General features: G+C 35.8%; 1 protein-coding gene across 6 annotated transcripts in view; it reads right to left on the reverse strand.

Annotated features, from left to right (window-relative positions):
- kif16ba (kinesin family member 16Ba) overlaps nucleotides 1-14,117 on the reverse strand; it is a 33,844-nt gene extending 19,727 nt beyond the window's left edge. For all 6 annotated transcript variants that reach the window (XM_084393414.1, XM_084393412.1, XM_084393410.1 and 3 more), the window contains exons 1-15: nucleotides 13,779-14,117; nucleotides 9,822-9,891; nucleotides 9,617-9,730; nucleotides 8,170-8,286; nucleotides 7,932-8,029; nucleotides 7,188-7,297; nucleotides 5,676-5,818; nucleotides 5,363-5,531; nucleotides 5,151-5,282; nucleotides 4,423-4,598; nucleotides 4,209-4,274; nucleotides 3,093-3,152; nucleotides 2,873-2,992; nucleotides 2,689-2,740; nucleotides 1,565-1,702 (exon numbers count right to left, since the gene is read on the reverse strand). In XM_084393414.1, the coding sequence (XP_084249540.1) occupies nucleotides 1,565-1,702; nucleotides 2,689-2,740; nucleotides 2,873-2,992; nucleotides 3,093-3,152; nucleotides 4,209-4,274; nucleotides 4,423-4,598; nucleotides 5,151-5,282; nucleotides 5,363-5,531; nucleotides 5,676-5,818; nucleotides 7,188-7,297; nucleotides 7,932-8,029; nucleotides 8,170-8,286; nucleotides 9,617-9,730; nucleotides 9,822-9,891; nucleotides 13,779-13,825 (1,612 nt within the window). In that variant the 5' untranslated portion in view covers nucleotides 13,826-14,117. The remainder of the gene's footprint in view (nucleotides 1-1,564; nucleotides 1,703-2,688; nucleotides 2,741-2,872; nucleotides 2,993-3,092; nucleotides 3,153-4,208; nucleotides 4,275-4,422; nucleotides 4,599-5,150; nucleotides 5,283-5,362; nucleotides 5,532-5,675; nucleotides 5,819-7,187; nucleotides 7,298-7,931; nucleotides 8,030-8,169; nucleotides 8,287-9,616; nucleotides 9,731-9,821; nucleotides 9,892-13,778) is intronic.
- Nucleotides 14,118-15,174: the final 1,057 nt, after the last annotated feature.

Below are 15,174 nucleotides of genomic sequence, written 5' to 3' on the forward strand. Positions count from 1 at the left end.
TTAGGGGGCGCGTAGATCTAGGCTATGTACGGAAAGTTTTTTTTTTTAAGCGAATTTTTTTTTATTTTCAAATATATGCATTTATAGTGTGTATATAAACAAATATATATTTTATAATGACATAATTATACATATACATGTGCATTTATATGTTTTAAATACAATTATAAGGTGTCAGTGTATTTCATTAGACTATAACTTTGCCAGCTATAAAAAATCTAGCATTTCCTCAAGTTTTACCACTGATTTTTAGTGACAGTCGATATGCATGCATGGGCCACTGGCGATGACAGTTAGGGCCCTTGATAGGGCCCTTGATCAATCTGTAGGATTCAATTACAATACATATCTTCAAAGGCTGTTTTCTCAAAATGAGTTTTTCACCAGTACTGAACTACAAAGCTCCACTTAAAGGGGTGGTTCAGGATTTTCAACATCGGACCTCATTTTCAAGTGAGCCTGTTTGTCATTCATCAGTGGAGACAGTTTTCAAAAAAATTCATCCAGTCCTTACTTTTGGATAGTTTGCTGGTGCTAGGCTAGCGCGAGTCAACGGTAGATGCGTTAGCCTGCCATTAAAAACAGTTTTACCCACTCCACAGTACACCAAAAGCAAATAAATTATAACGCCAGACTACCGATATAAATGTCTGTTGAGAGAATAATGTTAGAAATCAAACTACACTTGCATCTCAATGATCGCATTACATTTACAGGAACTAGTTTCTCAGCAGTGGCGGAATTTTACTTTGCTCCGGTTAGTACTGCGCCGAAAAGTAAACACAGAAAAGAAGCGCACTACAGTCGGGACGTCTAGCTAGCTAGTAGTAGTCTCGGTTGCCTAGGTAACTTAATATCACTCCGCCACTGCTGTAGACTGTGCTAATAAACACAGGGAACAAAGTATAACTATTGCAATGCGATGAAAGGGTAGTTTGATTTCTAACATTATTATCTCAACAGACATTTATATCGGTAGTCTGGCGTTATAATTTATTTGCTTTTGATGTACTGTGGAGTGGGTAAAACTGTTTTTAATGGCAGGCTAACGCATCTACCGTTGACTCGCGCTAGCCTAGCACCAGCGAACTATCCAAAAGTAAGGACTGGATGAATTTTTTTGAAAACGGTCTCCACTGATGAATGACAAACAGGCTCACTTGAAAAGCCCCTTTAAACTAGTTTTATTCCCATTTAAATTCTGAAGGTTATTTCAGAGGCGTTTGTTCATGTATAATTCGCCTCATTTATATTACATTTTATTCTTAAAAACATGGTGAAAATGTTTCTTTTGTTTCTGGCTGTTGACAGTATTTTCTGATTTATGGAGAGATAAAAAGAGATCTAAAATCTCCTCTGAAAAAACTTTAATATGTCACCAAAATTAAACATGAATTTTGAGCCTAGCTTTATCCAATGTTCAGAATTCTGTTCTGTTCTGAATTATGCAGGGTCGCAAAAAAAACCCCTGACATTTTGTTGATTTCACGCTGTATTGAGCGATCTATCTGATGTCTAGATTGTAGTTTGCAATGTGAGAAAATGGTTTTATTATATATGTGACCTTGGTTGAGCTGACAGTTCTCAGTGATCTGAACTCCATTGACCGAACACTGAGCGTCATTCAGAGGAATGAGAGTGACCGTTCCGTTCCGATTCTCGATCAGACAGTGCTCACTCTCCAGACCCAGACCATGAAGAACTGCACAGAGAGAGAGAGAGAGAGAGAGAGAGAGAGAGAGAGAGAGAGAGAGAGAGAGAGAGAGAGAGAGAGAGAGAGAGAGAGAGAGAGAGAGAGAGAGAGAGAGAGAGAGAGAGAGAGAGAGAGAGAGAAACATTGACTTTATGAATGATAATAACAGGATTGTGCCAATCGAAAATTGAATTTCAATTCAATCTGAAGTTCAATTTAGGCAGCAAACAGGATGCAGAATTATACTTTCAATATTAAAGGGATATTTCACCGCTGGAAAGATGAATGTGTATTTAAATTGGGTCATTTATGTAGTAGAAATGTGAAATTATTTTAGAAGTTGGTGCCTTCTAGACTGAGAAAAGCCAGAAAATGTATTTTTGGCTAATGTGGATGAAAGATAACAACTCCCAGAATGCACTTGCTTCGCTGCCCTACGAGGCCACTCCCAAGCCACGCCTACCGGTTACAGAGGGCAGTATCGGAAGAAATGATACAACTAGGCTACTAGTGACTCGAAACTGAAAAGACGCCGTTTCATCGTGAGATCCCCCTATGGGTGGATTGAAAACATGCAGAACGAGCTCCTACTGGCTGTAGTCTCTCGCCTCTGGACAAAAAAGCTGCCGATGACGCAAAATGACGATTTTTGCGTCATTGGAGGGTTTTTTCCAGACACACAATACAGAAATCTCTCGTCTCAGGGGGACATGAGGGAGGGAAGCACGGTCATTCGAAAATACTACCGGGTTTCTACTGATACAAAGCTTAATGCTAATCGGTGAAGTATCCCTTTAAGGATATCTAAGGATGGAATTCACATGAAATTGAAAGAAATCTAAATTAACAAAAATTGATTACATTTTATTTCAGGATAAATGACATGATATGATGCATAGGATGTTTAAATGGAAAGACAGGAAAAATAATTATCAGTAACTGAACTGAAGGAGAGAGAGTTCAGTCAATGAAAACACACAAGACTGCAAACTCACTGATGTCCTGTTCATTAGTGGCATCATCACGGCCAACGTACGTCCTTCCCTCCTGTAAACAAACACAAGCCAATCACATTCACTCAATACACACTCTTACTGTGAACTACAGGCTGATGAACACATGTAGATGCAGTGGCAGGTGAAAATTAGAGCTGACGGCACAAACTCTACTGTTCATTACCTTTAAATGATAGAGAATGATGCCGGTGCTGAGAAGATCATCATCAATCCCGATAAGATGAGGCAGCTCTGAGTCCAGGATCACTCCGATTCCCTCCTTCCTCAGAGCAAGAGTTTCTTCCTGTTCAACACACACATCATAAACACTCAGCGTCTGGCTCAGTGCATGAGGAGACTAACATTAGTGCTGGTGTGACAGCTGTGTGATCACTGCGACAAACCTTCAGGATGTTCTGGGTTTCATTCCATTTGTTCGTCCATTCCTTGGTCAGCTCCAACACCTGCGACAGAAAAACATGCTCAAGACTGTGTGTGTGTGTGTGTGTGTGTGTTTCATATCCTGCCAAAGCCTACATTTGATTTCATCACAAGGTATACTGGGCCTGTTATAGTTCATTTGATAGAGAATACACAGCGTTTATTACAGGGCTTGACAGTGCAAGAATTTCACTCGCATTTGCGACTAAAAATAGATGTGGGCTATATTTGATTATTTAGTAGTAGTAGGTCCCCACGGTTATTTAAAAAGTCTTATTTTTTATTAATTTAAGGTCTTTAAAGGTCTTAAATGGTTTTGACCAACATTTTCCACTTCTGATGTCATTTCTAGCGGGAAATGACTGCGGTAGTAATTAAATATTCGCTTAGTCATCACCAAAGCTCGCTCTATTTTGCTGTAGATCATTAAACCGCTACGCTGCCTCAGAAGTCTGTCCGAAATGAGTTTCGTGAGGAACCTTCATGCACAAACGATGCCTAGAAAATCACTGCCTGATAGTCATTGCCTACATTTTCATACGTAGCCTTTATCTCCCTCATATGTTTTAATGTTGTAAAGATTTCAAAATAAGAGTCCCATTGAATTTCAGGCTTGTTTATAATTAAAAGTCCCACATTATGCACAACATTTTTTTTTTTTTTCTGATTATTATTGGTATTTCAGTTACAAAATAAACTGTATCTGGAATTTAATTTGATGTTTAGAAAAAACATAATTTCTATCTTCTGCTGAACACGAAAGAAGATATTTTGAAGAATGACTGTAACCAAACAGTTGATGGACTTCATTGACTCCTATATTATGGGGAAAAAATATATACTATGTAACCCTAAACTATGAAACCTAGTTTGTATAAGTTCTTTATGCTCTCCTAAATTCTTCTAATTAGGTCGTATGTTCTGCTTGGGAAAAAGTAAGCATCAAACCCTGTATTAGCGAAAGTTTAGCCTACTGTCCAGCACATTATGGACTTGAGCTTATGACAACGAGTACATTTAGAAAGCGCTTCTTCAGTGCGACGGCTGTTGCCATGTGATTATGAAAGTGTGTATGTTACCCTGGCTTCATTATGATGCAGTTCCACCTCCATACTTAACGCTGTGGGGGAATCGAGCAGCGCTATCTGAAAATGACACAATATAATAGCAAATGAAAATGAAAACTGATACTGAGGTAAGAAGTTAAGATTATTTGGCAGTTCCAATATAAAGCTGATTAAAAGGCTCATAATCATTTAGGGTAAATACCAACGGTCAAGTTGCCGTTCTGACCTGAGTTCCCTGCACGAGCAGCGCCTTCAGCCGAACGATCTCTGCCCGGAGTTCTCGGATAAGTCTAACGTTGGAATCTTCATTAATCGTGGGTTTGTTGATGATGTTTTTGGCACGGTTAGCGTAGCGCAGCGTGCTCAGTGTCTCGCCGTAGTTGACGTCCGCAGGCGATATCGCTGGACAAAAATATTTGCAAATATGGTAAGATCTCACAGTAGGGATATGCCTCAGATAAACTCTTTGTATTCATGTTATTATGCATTGTATGTATTCTTATGTTGTTGTTTTTTAAGCTTTTTGGTTCAAAAGTTTGGGGTCAGTAGGATTTTTTTTTAAGAAATTGATCATTTTTTAATCAAATTTCACAAATACATGCTGTTCTTTTGAACTTTATATTCATCAAAGAATCTTAAAAACATTTTTTCAACATTGATAATAATAAGACATTTTTCTTGAGCATCAAATCAGCATATTAGCAGCTTTGATCACATAGAAAACAGTTATTTTGAATTTTAATAATATTTCACAATTTTACTGTTTTTGATCAAATAAATGCAGCCTTGATGAGCAAAAGAGACTTATTTCAAAAACATTAAAAAAATCTTTAAAAAAAAAAAGCGTTTATCGCATTTGCATTATGCTTTATGACTCCAAAAAGGCAAATTTTCTACATAAGATTTAAAAGTGCACATTAGATTGTCACATGATTCACATGTTACATGACTCACTAGCGATCATGATGGTTTTTGAGTTTCCTCCCAGACTGTCCTTCAGGAGCCACGTGAGCACCGAGTCTCTGTAAGGAACAAACACCTGCTTCTTCTTCAAATGACTGTTCCCTCCTTCCTGAGACAGATCAGCTACAAAGAAGGAGCCATCAGAATACCGATCAAAAGAGACTACATCTGTGGCATTTGTTCCACACAACAGTTCCTCTCACCCAATGCGGAGATGACATTTCCCAGAGTGACCAGTGATTTGTTGATGTTGCCGCCCTCTTTGAGCCGGACACCAGTGGCCCCGGTGGCGTCGGCTCTCTCGCTTCCTGCCAGATCCACCAGATGAATCTTACTGACCGTCTCACTCGGCATCTCAGCATCAAACTTAGCCTGAGAAGAAGCGAATGATGACAAAATGTATGATATTACTGCTTTAATAGCATTTACTAGTATCTCGTTTCTTTAGCTGGATGCTTATGCAAATGCTCATTCTATGGCAAAGAGCCACGTGTCCGTGTGTGATGCATTAGTCACCTGTGTGAAGTTGATGGTGAAGATGGCGTGTGAGCGGCTACTGGTGTCGTTCATGCCGGTGCTGGCTGTGGTGCGGTTGATGTTTCCCGCCTCCATCAGCTCCTCCACATCACTGTAGTTCTGCACCAGGTGCTTTGACAGGTCTGAAACCAGTGAGGAACAACTGTCACGACTCACAGGGGCTACAGATCCACACACCTTCCAATGCAACTTCAACTGCAATAGTTTATATTTACTTAATATTGCAACACTTAATGCTTACATGACATTGCAACATTTACTCAATATTGCAATATTTACATAATATTGATATAATATTACAATATTTACTCAATGTTTAAATAATACTGCAATATGTATTCAATACTTACCTAATGTTTACTCAATATTGCAATATTCACTCAATGTTTACTTGATATTGCAACATTTGCATAGTTTACATGATGTTGCAATATTTACTAACTATTTAATATGCGATATTTATGCAATATTTACATTATATTTTAATATTTACTCAATGATTACTTGATATTGCAAAATGTTATAAATATTTACTCACCATTTACAAGATAATGCAATATTTACATAATGTTTACATGATATTGCAATATTTTTCTAACTATTTAATATGCAATATTTACATAAAATTATATTTACTCAATGTTTACTTAATACTGCTAAATTTAAGAAATATTTACTCAAAATTGAAAACTGTACTCAATGTTTACTTATTGCAAAATTGTATAAATATTTACTCACCATTTACAAGATAATGCAATATTTACTTAATATTGCAATATTTATTCAATATTTACATAATGTTTACATGAGATTGCAATATTTTTCCAACTATTTAATATGCATTTAATAAGTCTCTTAATATTTACATAATATTTCAATATTTATTAACTTTTTATTTACTTTCTAGTTTATGCAGTTTACATAATACTGCAATATTCACTCAGTTTACATGACATTGCAATATTTACTCAATATTTAAATACTATTGCAACATTGACTCTCAATGTCTACTCAATATTGCAATATTTATGAGAACATGATACTGCAATATTTACTTAAAATGTACTTAATTTTCTTAAAATTCTCTCAAAATTACAATATATACTCATGTAATATAATATGAACATTAATATTAAATATTGAGAAAATATTGCTATATATATATATTATGTTCTTAAAATTCACTTACAATTAAAATTTATACTCATGTAATTTATATTGCGATACTTATACTCAATATTTAATTAATATTTACTTAAACTAGTACTTCAAGCAATGTTTACTTAAACACTACTAAAAGACTACAAGGCTGTTTTGGTTAATTATTTATTATTTATATTACTGTTTAATTTTTTCTTATTATAGGAGTGTTATCTATAACATATTCATTTTTGCTGTGACACTGAAATCAGTATGCAAATCGAAAAAAACTGTATTGACTACTGAAATTTGATGCATTGATTTGGTTAAGGTTTGAAGTCATGGTCTTACCTTCTACATAGGGTCCCTCTTTAGGATGCTCTCTAACTCTGAGGTTATACGTCTTAGCCATCTTTCTCCTTAACAAGTCCCGCACCCGTTCGTTGTAAATCTCCAAATAGCTTCCAGCATAACCAAAATGTAAGAGTCAGAACAGGTTTTCCGTACGCAAACAGCAACTGGTCTTCACTTTAAAGACGTAAACATGAAGCGTCTCATTTCTGTGCTCCTAGCAGCACCAAAAGGAATTGCAATCTGTTTGTTTGAGTCAGTTGGGGTGGACACAACAACACTGGCTAAAACAATGAATGCATGAGTTCAGGACAGGGGGCTGCTAATTCCCACCCAAGGTATATGCAAATAAAGGGACTTCGTTGAGTTATTTAGTAGTGTGTTGAAACTCATGGTTATGGTAAGGGACGTTACACATCACAAAAATGCTTAAAGTGGTTGACCAATCACAACACACTGGTCCAGCCGACCAATCAGAGCACATTGTGCTTTACAGAAGGAGGAGCTTCATAGAGACAGGAACTAAACAGAGTGTTACTGACAGACTGGGAAGAGAGGTGCTGCAACAATGTCAAATATATGAAAAATAATGTGTTTTTTAACTAGTGGACACCAAACCCTAAATCAAGACTTTGTAAAAGGGCATAATAGGTCCTCTTTAATCTGTGTCTGTAAGAGTGGCTGTTTAATTATCATGATGTAGCTATCGCACAGCGCTGGATTTTCACACATAACTCAACTTACCTGACTTCTGTACGGAAAGAGGCTTCATCTCTCCGAGTCATTCCTGAAATCCGGCTGAATAATCCTTCACAGATCCGTGGGATCAGCCCGACGTCACCCTACGGCACAGCAGGTCATGATTCAGAGCCAATATTACACATTCTGCAAGCAGTCGAGGGTGATAAATCAACAGCCTGAGAGATTAACTAAAGCATGTTTGAAATGACAAAACCTAAAAAGAAAAGAGCTTAAAGCTTACAGGCATGCCCATCATGGTGTGCGACTTCCCCGATCCCGTCTGGCCGTAAGCAAAGATGCAGGCGTTATATCCTTCAAAGGCTGCCTTCAACACATCAGTGCCTAGATCCTTAAACACCTGAAAACACACATATATCTCACGCCTGTGACATTACAGTATCGAAATGAGCTCAAATCTAATCATAAAGTCAAGCTATGTTCTCAACTGCACTGTTAATAATAGCAGGGCGTTTACAATTCCTTTACGATCAGGATCTGCATCTGGGAAACCAGTCATGAATACCAATGTTATAGTTTTTACTGTACAACACAACACCCAAGATTGTGGTCACATTTAGCACAGAGTTACAAACCGTCCTGAACACAAACACTAAGAGGATTAGTTCCTAATCAGATCTGATTATTTCATAATGCAGAAACAGGGTAGAACAAATTCATTCAAAAAGTTCTCTTTGCTGGAGCTTTTAAATAAAACATCTATTGAGGAATTTATACCAATAATGCTTCCACAAAAATGCTCCAATTAGAGCTGGGCAAATTATAGAATATTCACAATATATTTGAATGAATTCGCATTGTGATTATGATATTTATTCGGCCATTAAAGCAGCGCTTTGGCAATTTCTTCGCTGTTTTCTCGCAGGTTTCTCTATAGAGCTCCCCCTACAGCTTCGGAATAGATATTTGACAAAACGTATGTTTTCCCTTGTGTTCATATAGTGCAAACAGTGCGGAAAACATGTAAACATTCTAAACTCGATTTTTAACTTATTTTACTTCTTACATTCAGTTTTTCGGTTAAAATGGTTTCTTTTTTAATTATTTAATTAATTTGTTTTTAAATTATTATGGAAGTATAATCAACAACACGCGCTTTTGCACCCCCTGCTGGTGAGGCCGACTAACAGCAGACGGAGAGTATGCTCGGCAATCTACTGCTTTTCCTGCACGTCAATGTTGAATTTACTGTCGAATTTGAACCACTGAATTTGTGGAAGCGAAATAAAATGGACCGAAAATTGCCTGTTGAATATTATAGGTTGTATTTTTAAACAGTTTGAATATTTTGGAAGTGAAATATGAAAGGTGAATATGGATTATTGAATTTTTAAAAATGAAAATGTGTTTGAAATGTTTTTAATTGAAATAGTCACAGCTTAAATATTCAACCATGTTGAATTTCAGCCCATAAAAATGCAAGCCCTAAAAATACAATGCATTAAAATGCAAGCATGGTTAATGCAATGCAGTGATGGTGCAATTCAACAGGCTTTTTTATTTCAAAAACATTTGACATTATTTTACTTCCATAAATTATGCTTAAGCAATTTCAGGGCAAACGCATAAATATAAATCGCCCAGCCTAATTACTAATTGCTTACGGTTAATTAACAAACTGATGACTGCAAATGACAAAAGTTCTACAGTCTGTTCATATTTCCACTGACCTTCTCCTGTGAGACAAAGCTGCCGCTTTTACCGTCCGACGAGTCGTAAGAGAAATCATACGTGAAGGTCTTTGCTCTCTCTCTTACAGAGTCTCCAGTCACTCCATCTGGTATCTGGCGGAAAAAAACAACACCACAATAATAAGCATAAAAATTATACTTTCTGTGGAACTCAATCATTTAGAGTCACTTAATACAACATTACTTTTAAGTTGGTGATGGTGGTCTTGTTGCCTTCCATTTCGATGATGCATTTGGCAGACAGGTCTTTCTCCCTGGGCCGAAAATCAATAACACATAAATAAAACATATTTATGCACTTAATTTATTATTGACACAGTGTAAAAAATGCATTTACTCTCGAGGGAGACGATTTAATTTAGACCAATCCACAGATCAAACCGGGTATCTGTTGTCAACTTGATGCTTTTATGAGCAGTTTAGGAGGGAAAACAGAATATATAGGGTTAAAAAATTCAGTCCACTAGATTTTTTGCTGGTTGAAAATGTTTTTCATTGCAAATTGTATTATCAGCACAACAATTAAGAGTAAAACATTTGAAAAATATTTTTTTTTACAAAGCGAGTATCGTTGGGTAAAACTTTCGGACACTACTGTATAACATCTGCATGAAATACAGGAACAAAATACGAAATAAAATGAAACTTTTCTATAATACAGGAGGCCAGACGCAGAACCTCTGGCTTACGTTCGCATTACTTTAATCATTAAATTGCTGTAAGTGTAATTAAAGGCAAAACCAATAATTAAAAATACTTTACAATTTAAATATTACAATTATTATTAATAATATTAACAATAGTAATATATTATTATTATACAAATATTATGATAATAAATATTTGGTCTGGGTCTCAAGACAAAGTGAACTAAGACACCTAAAATAGTCTGAAAAGAGATCTGAGTCCACTTTCAAGACCGCATAAAATCAAAGAGAACGGGGGCATTTTTCATTCGGTTCACTTTTGTTGATCTGATTAATTTGATTCTTTTAAATAGACTAGTGAAATTACACCTAGCTAACCAGAAATTAGACTGCTAAATAAAATAAACAATATTTATAAATACTTCACAATTTATTATTGAGATCCTTAACCCTCTGGTACTGTTCGCGTGTCGGTCAAAAAATGACAGATTTTTATTTTATTTGAAAGAAATTATTGTAATATATTTTTTATTTAATATTTTTAGTACTAAATTGTATTTATGCAATAATTTACTGCAGATTATTTATTGCTGAAGTGAAAAGCTTCTTTTTTTTTTAAAGTGAACTTCAAAAAAAGTTGTAATTTTTTTTTACATTTACTGTAATGAAAAATGCACAAAAATACCATTTTCAATTTTTCTATGATATATATTTTCCAATACACTCTCTCATTAATTTCCAATGCGAATACATTTTTGACCGCGAACAATAAAAGTGTGACTATTTTTTCAAGACCATTTAACCTTTTCCAATCATGCCAATGATTTTTTTTTCACACAGCAATGCTGAAACCTTTACAAAGTTTTTGTTATTATTTTATTTGTGTATATATATATATATATATATATATATATATATTAGTATTTATATACTATAGTATTTGTATATTATATTATTGTAATATACCGTCAAATCGATGAATTGTGTCTAATCGCATCTAACATAAACAATTATAAATATATAAAATGTGTGTGTGTGTGTGTGTATATGTATATATATATATATATATATATATATATATACACACACACACACACACATTTTATATATTTATACATTTTTATGTTGATGTATATATATATATATATATATATACAGTGCCCTCCACAATTGATGGCATCCCTGGTAAATATGATCAAAACTGGCTAAAAAATAAATCTGCATCGTTTATCCGTTTGATCTTTTATTCAAAAAATTAGCATAATTCTAACCTTTCATTGAAGTAAAAGAATTGAATGTGGGGGGGAAATCACATTATAAAATAAATGTTTTTCTCCAAAACACGTTGGCCACAATTATTGGCACCCTTTTATTAAATACTTTTTGCAATCTCCTTTTTCCAAGATACCAGCTCTGAGTCTCCTCCTATAATGCCTGATGAGTTTGGAGAACACCTGACAAGAGATCAGAGACCATTCCTCCATACAGAATCTCTCCAGATCCTTCAGATTCCCAGATCCATGTTTGTGCTTCTTCTCTTCAGTTCAGCCCACTCATCAGGTCAGGGGACTGGGACGGTCATGGCAGAAGCTTCATTTTGTGCTCCGCAACAAATTTTTGTGTTGATTTTGATGTTTGTTTTGGATCGTTGTCCTGATGGAAGATCCAACCACGGCCCATTATAAGATTTCTAGCAGAAGGCGTCAGGTTTTGATTTTTTATCTGTTGATATTTGATAGAATCCACAATGCCATGTATCTGAACAAGAAGTCCAGGACCTCCAGCAGAAAAATATGCCCACAACATTAAAGATCCAACAGTATATTAAATTGTACACATGGGGTACTTTTTATCCTTGTGTTCACCAAACCCATCTAGTGTGTTTGCTGCCAAAAAGCTATTTTTTTAGTCTCATCTGACCACAGAAGACAGAACCCTGTGCCGTTTGAAGTTCCAGTCGTGTCTGACAATTACATTTGCTGGAGTTTGTTTCTGGAGGAGCGAGGAGGATTTTTCTTGAAACCCTCCCAAACAACATGTGGGGATGTAGGTTTTTTTTAGTGTTTTTTTTTTTTGGCTTTCTGACCCCAAGACTCAACTAATCTCTGCATTTCTCCATCTGTGATCCTTGAAGAGTCTTTGGCCACTCAAACTTTCATCCTCGCCGTGCATTAAGACAGTATAGACACACGTCCTCTTCCTGGCAGATTTGTAACATCTTTAGTTGATTGGAACTTCTTAATTATTGCTCTGATGGTCAAAATGGGGATTTTCAATTCTTTAGCTATTGTCTTACAGCTATTGTCTTCAACAATCTTTTGCTGCGCATCAGAACTATATTCTGTGGTTTTACCCATTGTGATGGATGATTAAGGGAATTTGACCTTTGTGTTTCCTCATATTTAAACTCCTGTGAAACACGAAGTCATAGCTGGACAGTTTCATGTTCCTAGTCACCCTGGTGTACTAAAAAAGGTAAATATTAATGGGAATATACTTCAGAGATATTTTACTCGTAAAAAATTCTAGGGGTGCCAATAATTGTGGCCAACGTGTTTTGGAGAAAAACATTTGTTTCATAATGTGATTTACCCCCACTTTCAATTCTTTTACTTCAATGAAAGGTTAGAATTTTGCACATTTTTTGAATGAAAGATCAAAAGGATAACCGATGCAGATTTATTTTTTACAGCCAGTTTTGATCATATTTACCAGGGGTGCCATTAATTGTGGAGGGCACTGTATATCTATATATATCTATATCTATATCTATATATCTATATCTATATCTATATATATATATATATATGTATATATGCTTCACATACACAAACTTTTAAGTTAGAAGCGATTAATCGATTTGAGAGCAGTATAATTGACAAAAAATAAAATAAACAAAACAACAACGAAAAACGAGAACTGGGTCATTTTAATCTGCTTCACTTTTTGATCTCTTTGGTGTTTTAATTACACCCCAGTGACAAATCACACCTATCAGCCTAATAAGACAACATTATGGACATGCTGGCTCTGAACGTGCCCATGACGCACACAGATGAGGTCAGAGTCACGGCGCAGCGGGAACCGTCTGCTCAGGTTCGTATCTGGCCTGCGTCATGTTCACTTCACAATATATTGTTTGAACATGTATTTTATTGCCTCGCTCTACCTCGAGTTTCTTATCCTTTCTTTTTTGTGATAATATGTATCCCACTTTGCAAAAAAAAAAAAAAAAAAACACTTCCCAATGGACAAAAATAATGATAATAATAATAAAACTGAAATAAATAACCGAATGGAATATTTATAATGTATTTATATTATTAATGCTAATGATAATGATAATAATAAATACAGCTCACTCATTTTTAGGTGGATTTAATATCTGTGCTTTACTACTGTCATGCATTTCACTCCGCGGCTGTTGCGACATTCACTCGGACATGTTTATGTGCAGGTTTATTAGTTTATTAGTGTGTCTGACACCCACTCACCGTCTGTTCATGGGCCGGACCCGCACTGCCACCCGAACCGATGCCATGACACATCCCTGAGGACCAGAACCACCACACACACTCACTTCAGTCACTTCTCATGGGTCACTGACACACACTACAGTAACCGGCTCCGGGTGATGGGACGCGTAAAAACAGATCAGTCTGTCCGTGAGAGAGGAGCCGATAACAATCCTCTAGTATTCACTCAACTGCCATCATTTAAAAAAGCGTATTTGTCCAGGACGCTGTTGTTTGGTTCGTATTATTTTCCCGGAGTGATTCACAACGTCCTGCTCTTTGCTGGCTGTAGGGCAGAACACATATCAGACGCGATACTGCCACCTGCCGGCCTGGAGTTATCATGGCTTACCGGGAACATGGGCCGCGTCCGAAAACCTAGGCTGCTAACTTGTTCCCTCGCTGCCTTATCAGGGAGTGACTTTGTAGGCAGCGTTTGCGCATGAATGTGCCTCACAAAACTGATTTCGGACAGTAATTTCTCGCTAGTAATGACATAATGTTGGTCAAAAATGTACATTTACACATATTGCACAGCTTTCAGACGCCATCTTTGTGATGTGAAGCTAACATTGGATTGGGACGTGCCTTGGATGCCCTCCAAAGGCATAATTTTTAAGATTTCGGGTCGCAGCCATGGTGTGATGATAAATGTAAATCAATCAATGTACTTTAGAACAAAAACACCTGGTATAATAATACAAATAATGCATACAAATAGGCTACAAATAATAATACAAATATGAGGCTATCGGCTGTCAGCACATAGCCTAACCATTACAAATAAATATTTGTATTATTAGAATAACACATAGGCAGAATATATAAATACCATAAATAACATAAATGAAAAACTATGATAATAAAATAAACAAAACATAATAAATTACCATAATATAGTAAACACTGTAGCCTTGCATATTAGCCTACAAAAAAGTGCTGTAGACATGCACATGTGAGATTTGTCACTGAATTGCTAGCTTCTTTTGCTAGTGTTCTTGATTTCTTTATTTTAATGTTTTGTTTGTTTGTTGTTGTTGTTGTTTTGTTAAGTGCAAAAGAAAAAATGATAGCCAAATTGTCCTAGTCCTCTACAGTAATGAATACGTAACAATGGGGATGTGGATTTGTTTTGATAATTCATTTATATTTTCATGATGATGATCATGATGATGAGGATCTGCTTTTGTATATATATGGTCATATGCTATTTTAATCTTCCCTGCTCTTGTCTATTCTGCTTTAGTCTTTACAGGTTAGCATTTAATCCAATAATAACAGTGTGTTCATTAGTTAGGTCGTGGACCTTCATGTAATTAGACCAATAACAACCTTAACCTGATTTATCTAATCTATGATTTATGCCAAGTCAGGT

Source organism: Rutilus rutilus, assembly GCF_951802725.1.
Source record: "Rutilus rutilus genome assembly, chromosome: 2".
In the NCBI taxonomy this organism is placed as follows: domain Eukaryota; kingdom Metazoa; phylum Chordata; class Actinopteri; order Cypriniformes; family Leuciscidae; genus Rutilus; species Rutilus rutilus.